The sequence below is a fragment of the Brassica rapa genome, chromosome A01, assembly GCF_000309985.2.
Source record: "Brassica rapa cultivar Chiifu-401-42 chromosome A01, CAAS_Brap_v3.01, whole genome shotgun sequence".
Taxonomy (NCBI): Eukaryota; Viridiplantae; Streptophyta; class Magnoliopsida; order Brassicales; family Brassicaceae; genus Brassica; species Brassica rapa.
In genome coordinates, this window is record NC_024795.2 from 4,122,852 (window position 1) to 4,131,360 (window position 8,509).

At 29.4% G+C, this 8,509-nt stretch overlaps 1 protein-coding gene across 2 annotated transcripts; it reads right to left on the reverse strand.

The window, feature by feature from the left end:
* Positions 1 to 3,010: 3,010 nt before the first annotated feature.
* LOC103853832 (transcription factor bHLH68) lies at positions 3,011 to 7,386 on the reverse strand. Of its 2 annotated transcripts, XM_009130748.2 has the most exons (8): positions 6,897 to 7,385; positions 6,252 to 6,633; positions 5,857 to 5,937; positions 5,255 to 5,320; positions 4,963 to 5,028; positions 4,456 to 4,515; positions 4,263 to 4,307; positions 3,011 to 3,558 (listed from the first exon to the last, which is right to left on the reverse strand). In XM_009130748.2, the coding sequence occupies exons 1-8, from the start codon at positions 7,205 to 7,207 to the stop codon at positions 3,361 to 3,363; spliced, it is 1,209 nt and encodes a 402-aa protein (XP_009128996.1). In that variant the 5' UTR covers positions 7,208 to 7,385; the 3' UTR covers positions 3,011 to 3,360. The 2 variants fall into 2 exon arrangements, with proteins under 2 accessions (XP_009128996.1, XP_033145884.1); XM_033289993.1 differs by lacking the exon at positions 4,263 to 4,307 and having other exon boundaries at positions 6,897 to 7,386.
* Positions 7,387 to 8,509: the final 1,123 nt, after the last annotated feature.

Consider the following 8,509-nt stretch of genomic DNA (forward strand, 5'->3'; position numbering starts at 1 on the left):
AGACCAATTTGTCTTCTTAAGATGCTACTAAGATAGGAAACACAATGATATATAATACACATATATTATTAAATTTGTTTATCACCAAGTTGTAATATTTGGAATAAATTAAGAAAAAAAAAACTAAATAAATCTTATTTTGAGATAGTCCATGATATTGCCCAAACCAGTGGAACTACCCGGTACTCCATAGTGGCCCGTTAAAAAAAAAAGAAACTAAGTTGAGGAAGCCTACACAAAAATAATAGAACATGCGAGCCTCAAGGATACCAGTAAATTTTGGTCACCTAAATATTAATTTTGGTCACCTAAATAATGTTTGATTAGTTTCCCAAAAATATCATCAAAGTTTGTGTTCTTACTTTTTTTTCATCTAATTTTGTTTTTGGAAGTTTTGTGCAAAAGTGATCCTACACAAGGTTTTTGGTCTGAAAAGGCCAATAATAAGTTATGATGTTGGGGTTCAAGCGATGGGCTCTCTTATACTGGGCTTATTCAATAAATGTGGCTTTTTCAATATAGTTTAAGTACTCCCTCTGTTTTTTAATGTTAAATATTCTAGTTTTTTCACACATTTTAATAAAACACATTAAATTTGCTAATTTTTTGTGTTTATCTTTGTTCTATAATTTTAAATCAATAAAAATTCATTAAGTACAATTAAGTTTTTTGAAAGGAACAGAGGGAGTAGTAAATTTTGAATTTTTATTTGTTTTATAAATATTGTAATTTTGTGTTTCCAATGTACTTATTTTTTTCCATATTAGTTAAGGAGAAATTGCCACAAATACCACATTTATAGTACCACTTTTCATGTTTGCACTAACCACTTTTACCCTCATTTTTAATGAATGGTAAAATACAATTATACCCTTAGCGTTAACTAATCTAGACTTAGGGTTTAGAGTTGAGGGGTGGGGTGGGGTAGGGTTTTTAGAATGTGAAATTTATGATTCTAATAAATATATAAATACTTAAAAAATATATAAAAATTTTGTAAAAATAGTTTCAAACATAATTTTCGTTTTTCAAAAAAAAATTTGAAAAAAAAAATTCGAAAAAAAATATTAAAAACTTTTTTTTTTATAAAAAGTTCGTATTTGAAAAAGTATAATTCGAAAACATAAAAAAAAAATTACATTTTTTTTTTTTTTATTATTTTATTATTTTATTTATTTTTTTTTATTTTTTTTTTTTTTTTTTTTTTTTTTTTTATTTTTATTTTATTTAAATAATGATTTATTATATATATAAATAACAAGGACATAAAAGTCTTTTGTCACTTAATGAAGAAGGTATTTTTGAAAATGTCTCATTAATGATGGTAAAAATGAAAAGTGGTACCATGAAAGTGGTAAACATGTAATTTCCCCTTAGTTAAGACAATTAATACATACAGCAATTTTTCTTTTTATAAATCATGTGTTAAAATAAAGTTATTTTGGTATTCTAACTTTATTTTTAAAGTGTGCGAAAACTCTTAAACTACAATCCTAGTCGAAATCAAAACAAGTCTTGGTTAGTTGTAGTCTAATTAATTTAGTTACTAATCATTGCACGTTTACGAGAAAATTGTTACCAATTTTACATGGAGATATAACATCGGTAATCTTATTCCATGCAAAATTTGACCATTTTTAATACTCAATATATTCTAAAAAAAAATTCATATTTTAGAGAAAAAAATTATTTCAAAAAGATACATGTTAGCATAAATTAATTTTAAATTATAAACTTAAAAAAAAACACAATTGTGTTTATTAAAATTTTATTGGTTAAAATTATGGAGAATAGTTAATAACGGAAAGTAATGTATTGATAACTAAAATCTGATATATTTTCTTAATAAGCAAAAAAAAACTTAAAACATACATCTTTTTGAAAAAGAGAGAGTAGATTGTAACAACACAAAATAATGACCGAGCCACAATTTTGTGTATAAATACCCAATTCCTCATCCCACCGGTCTACTTCACTAGTTTCACATTAACCAAGTAGCCATCAGTTCCAATTTAAACATGGATGTTAAGAATACCAAAGATGTTGTAGCAATGAACCCTGCAGGTACTGCGGCAGAAGCGGTGCTTCACCTAGAGTTTCCGATGCTGGTAAAACATTAATGGTTGCATTTGGTACTGGAACAGATGCAGGGCCATGTCTGAAAAATATTGGTCCGCAAGCAAAAAATATGTTTTTGGTCTTTTTGTTTCTTAAAAACAGTGACAGTATTAAAAGATGAGTCTCAGGAGATTTGAACCCGGGTTCAATTCTACATTTAGAACAATGTTACTAGTAGAGCTACATTTGTTTATGTTTATTATTGGCCCCAAAACATAAATATTTTTGTCGAGCCTAAACATATACTTGATAGACTTCTATTCAGGTCTGGCCTTGAGTAGATGTTCGCCTTTCAAGAAATTTTTTGAGAGTTATTCTAAAAAGTTCTTTGATGAGCTTCACAATAAAGAGAAGAAGTAATTCGTTATTCGTCTAAATAAAGAGTATTAATAAATTTCATCTTTTTTTTTGTTAATGATCTACTGATCATCTTCTAGTGATGGAGTAAACACAATAATTATCATAAATAATAAATAAAATTAATTATTAATTGTTTAATAATTAATTCGTTATATTTATATATATATAATTTTAAACTAAAATCTATTTTAAAATAAATATCTTATTAATTTAAATTTACTTTTTGTTTTACAATATTTTAATTTAAGTTTAAATGTAATTAAAAGTAAAAATTAACATAGATAACTAATTAATATAAATAATTAATTTTTTTAAGTTTATATTTAAGAATGAATATGTATATATTTATAACTATAATTTTAGATAGATATTTTATCTACTTCTTTTGGTTAAAATATATTAAATCAAATTGAATTTTTTTAAAAGGCGAAATGAATGGGACCTCATAGCATCTTCTATATGTTAAAGCAAATTGTTTTTTTTTTAATATTTATTTTTGTGTGTTATGTTGTATCTTAACACACAGTAGACATGATGTAAACTCATAACAGCAATAATAACGATACAAACCACGTGGAAGTAATTAAATAAGTACTTAACAACAAATTACAATTAACCGGTGAATGAAATAACAATTTCTTAAAGCACGGAGACATACTAGTGCTTGAGCATCTGATAACAAAAGTGATGTAACAATAAACGCATATTCGTCAAACGCCAAACGGAAATTCTCTAGCAAAGTATTAGACGAAGTACTTTGTATACCATCATGAGCAATCAGCCTTGGAAACTCACTTTGTTGGTTTCTCAGTAGACTGACTGCTCATGATGTTATATCATTTTCTCTAAGGTTGGAATTTCACGTGGCGTACTTTGTCTGGCTCAATGGAAACCGGCAGAGCCGAGTGCTGGAGCCCAGTAGTCGGCGCCGTTGTCACTCCCAACTTGGAGTGTGCAGGAGATTGGAACAAGACATAAACCTCGACTTCTCAAATCTTTCTTAGGTTCTTCATTTGCATTTTGAGTTTCCGTAGACGAAAACGATGCTTCTTGTCTCTTCATGCACTGATCATTCAGGAGCTAAAACCATATAATAAAATAAGAAACAATTGGTATGTTTTGTTGCATTGACTAATAGCAAAATAACACATATTGATCTGTCACATATATAACGAGGTAAAAATGTGTTTAGTTTTACTACATATATTGTACTTACTAGATACGAAATATAAAATGACAACAATTAATTTTCTTATAAGATATTGTGTTTTTATGAAAAATATAATTCTTAGCCAATTGTACTACTTAAAATTTGCAAAATATGAATCAACATGTAGAATGGAAAAGAAAGAGGTACGTAAGGTATACCTTTTGTATATATAATTTCATTGGGTTTTCTTTAGAGGAAGGCATATAATAAATAGTTTTAAGAGCATATAATTAATACAAGACCGCCCAAAGAATTTGAAATGTACTTTGATGGAGAACACAAATAAGGAGAAAAGTTGATATTTAAATAAATGCAGTGGCTTTGTTGGTTTTAACAAGCTTTCTTTGGTTATTATAATCAATAATGTAAGGGAGGAGGGTGAAAAAGGCTGGCGATTGCATCTTTTAATATTAAAACTTTATCTTTGAAGAAAACAGTAAAAAGGAAAAGGGATATATGTTGGAAACTAAAGCTGTCCACATTTTTAGATTTGGATTCAACTGATCCAATAAAAAGTATATTGTTTAAACTATTGCTCTATATATAACGCAGACGTATAAAACTGGAAGTATACCTGACCGGGGTCCTCAGGAAATAAGCAATTTCTGTCTCCTTGCAGCTATGTATAAAATACCATAGTTGAGAGAAATTTGTATATATGAGTACGTAAGTACATTAGTATAAACTATAGTATGATGATGTGTATGAATATCAGGATATATGTGCGTCTTATGCAGTATATGTATAAATGGAAATTTGGTGCTTACAAGTTGTTGGTGCCTCATATTCCCCGAGGCAGTCGTACCAAAGTATGGATGACTCAGAGCCTGCAACAGTTTCAAGAAAGAAACATAATACTTTATATATAATCACATCAATCAAAGATTACTTAACATGGAGAGAACAAAACTTTTTACCATCTTTTTTTTTGGTCGAATACTATCTTTATATATCTACCCTCTCTTTTATTATTGTTTTACAAGTGTCTCTTTCGTCATCATTTTAAATCAATGAAATAATTTTCGTCCATCATTGCATATATAATGTTTTATACTAAATATATGTTTTTTGGATCAAATATGTTAATCCAGTGATATCATACTGAGATGGATTCCCACTAATCACGAAATGGAGACTCAGAGACTTAATACCAAAATAATTAGTGATATAATTTATGTTTCAGTTAACTTTGATTACTATAACAAGTAGCATTATCTTTCTTCTATTGAAAGGAAAAATGAGAATATTGAGAGTCTGGAAAAGACGAGTCGCACCTCAATTTGACTCTGAAGGAATCTAATGTATCCAATAGCTTCTGACAGGACAGAAGCTGTGTCAGTCTGCAAAAGATGGGTAAAAAAAGAAAGAAGAATGATTTAGATTATAAAAGGTTTAAAATTATCTTCAATATTAATGCTAATATTTGTAGATGTAGATGTTAAGCATAATGTTACAAATTAAGTTTTTCTTTTAATGTTTTTTTTGTCATCTTTTTTCTTTTAATTTTTCAAAGTTGAATTGATAAGAATAAGATCAGTGTAATATAAAATTATCTTCAATATTTACCTTTCCAAAAGGAGATACTAGCTGATGAAGCGCTGCGATCCGGCCTCCGAGTTTCTCTTTTCTCACCTTTAATTATCACTAAAATTAATTAATAGCACAAACATAAATAAAAGCTTTATATATATATATATATATATATATGCATGTGCCGTTATATTTTTTTACTAGTTACTATGCATATAGAAAACGTGCTTGCTTTATAAGTTAGAAGGGTTCAGTCTGTTTGTCATATAGCTAACAATTGCATCATCGGATTCTAATTCATATACGAGTTTCCATGACTATACTTTAAAACAGTACAGTAAAATTGAAATCTAAACTATATAATATCTAAGGAATATTGAGGAGTTTAAAGTTTGATTTTCCCCAAAAAAGAAAAAGGAATAATGAAGAAGGGAGAAGAAGACAAAACAAGAAAGAACAAAAGAGTTACGAAACACAAAAATCACACAGCTTATTCTGTGCCCATTCTGTTTTGTTTGCTTCTTCTGTTCTCCTTTGTGTTTGTGTCTTTGTTTTGTTAGTATGATGTCAGGGAGAGTTTTTATATGAGAAGTTCTATAGGTAAACTAAAGTTTCGTTGATATAATCAATTTAGCTACCTTGAGGGTCGATTGTGACGAAGGAGAAGGCTGAAGCCTTGGCTTTTTATTAGTAGACCCACCAATCTCTAAGCTGTTACACTTCATCGCATACATAGATAACAAACAAAATAAAGATCAATTAGCCATTAATCAAAAATATTCATTGGAAACCTATTATGGTTGATTATTGAATTTAATCCAAACCTTAAAATAAGACATGGTTTGTCCTGTTTTCTTAATTGATCTTTTTAGATTTCACTTTTTCAGAGTAGTTGATGTGTTTATATGTATATTAATTAGATCTTGTTTCGGATTTTTCTCTCTGTTATCTCTTAATTTTACCTTTTAGCATTTAAAAATAAATAAAAAACTTGTATTCTATCAAATTATCAGAGATGTAGAAAAATAATTACCTCAGAGGAACGATCCGGAGGAATGTGTTTACCCTCGGACAAATTAAGACCGTTGTGAATGCTCGAGAAATCCAACATACTATTGTTGTTGTTGTTGTTGTTATCATCGTTGCTATTTAGACTTGTTGTGGTTATGGTTGAAACACAAGACTTGTTAGGAGGTGAGTTTGGAGAAGGTGTGAGGTAGCCATTGCTGTTGTTAATGTTGCTCTCTTGTTTGATGTCATCAACCCCCATGGAAGCTTGTTGGTGGCTTAGCACTTGTTCTTCCCAGTTCTCTAATCCCATCTTCCCTTGAAAATTATGGTGCTGCTGTTCAACATGATGATTATGATGCTTCATCATCTCCAATCTCTCGTCCTCTCCCATCATCAATCCACCCCTTAGGTCACAAATAAGATACACGTATTAGATTTGCGTATTTGATACTGAAGATACGAGAAACACACAAACAAAGCAAAGTTTGGGTTTCATGGAAACTGATAAATTATAAATATATTAAAGAAGTCAAGATTAGGTTACAACACATGACAAAACAAAGTCATGAAGTTGATTAGGTGATGAACTCAAGATCATGTGCTTAGAGAGAATATTTTCGTTTCGGAATATCTCTATATATGGAGGGGAGAGAGAGATGAGAGTTACAAAAGAAGTTGGCTAAGGCTCCAAGACTCAGGAGGGAGATCATTGCTTTCGAGCCAAGAGGAGAGATTAGGGTTATTAGGCAAAGACGGCGAAGAAGAAGTTGCCGGGTATGGCATGAAGGGCGGCAAGAGAGTCGGCATCATTTGTGGTCGGACATAATTGTTAGGGGCCATTTGTGGCGGCAACGGCCCATGCTGATGACCCATCAACGGTTGTGGTGGCCTCATGCTGCCGCTTACGTTCCACCAATTAGGGTTTCCAGGCGCCATCAACTGTTGAACCGGCGAACTCTCCAACACACCTCTGTTCATCACCTTCTCTCTCTACTGTCTCTCTAGATCTCTTTTTTCTGTTTACTAATCAAGGGCTTTGGAGAAACTTTGAGAAGTGTTTGATTCTTTAGCTTAAGTAGTTTTAGTTTTCTTGGAGAAGAGAAAGAGAAAGGAAAAAAACTAACTTATATTTCTCTCTCATTTGTTAACATGTGATGTTAATTTTTGTTTGAAGTTTTTTAATTGTATTTAGTTTTGTCTTTTTCCTCACTTTTTTTGTTCCTTTAATTTTATTTTCATTAAATATATATTTTATTGAATATCATATATTTACTTTTTTCCCATGCTTTAGCTTTATCTTAAAGTGGGGCAGAGAAAGGTGGTAGCTACTTTTGTTATTTAAATCAATACATGAGTTGAGAAAACAAGCAAATAAGATTTTAAATCGAGGAAGATTATTCGAATATTTTATATACGGTGTCTAAAATTTTCAAATATATATAGTATATATTTTTCTTTTGGATATATCACAAGTGTCTTGCATCTATGGTCTACTATGTATCTGCCTTTTTCATCGAATGGAAAATTTAACATCCTCTTTCCAGATTTAATCATTCTTGATCTTATTTTCCAATTAGTAGGGTTGCTTCTTTGATCTAACGGTTTAGATTAATCAGTGAGTTCTAAACTTGCAATGATTGTATTCTGGGCCAATACGACGGTTTTAAATTTGTACTAGCCGACCTAACAGTTTTACTGAATGAGAGTTAAATTTGATTGAATTTGAGTTAGGAGCATAATTCATAAATGTCACCGCAAACATGAGTTAAATTTGATTGAATTTGAGTTAGGAGCGTAATTCATAAATGTCACCAATTATGAATTACTTTTAATTTTTTGAGTTAATGCTTGAATTAGAATGTGTTATGTTTGAGTTACAATTTTGAGTTAGCCCTTTAGTAAATTGGATAAATCAAATCATAATTCAACATCAAACAAAATTTTATATATTAAAAGTTGAGTTAGTATTTGCTTTGCATTATGTTAGTTAAGTTACGGTTTGTTTTGATTTTTATTAATTTTAATTTTTTAATACACTACACCACTATTTCATGTCACTTTCCATTAGTTAATAAATCGTTTTTTAAAACAATTTGTATAGTTACTAATTACTTAGTCAAATATTTTATAAGCATTCTTATTTTTATTTAAATTATTTATATAAGTTTTAATTGTTAATTCTGCTTAGTAACTAAAAATTGACATACATAAATTCTTTGTAAATACATAATATATATATATATCAATGTCAAAAATATATACATATTGTCATAGTATATC

Coding starts and splice junctions, on each gene's coding strand:
- LOC103853832 (XM_009130748.2), bottom strand. CDS start 7,207: ATGAACAGAGGTGTGTTGGAGAGTTCGCCGGTTCAACAGTTGATGGCG. Junction 5,938..6,251: donor CTCCGGATCGTTCCTCTGAG/GTAATTATTTTT, acceptor TATGCGATGAAG/TGTAACAGCTTAGAGATTGG. Junction 4,516..4,962: donor TCCTTCAGAGTCAAATTGAG/GTGCGACTCGTC, acceptor AAACTGTTGCAG/GCTCTGAGTCATCCATACTT.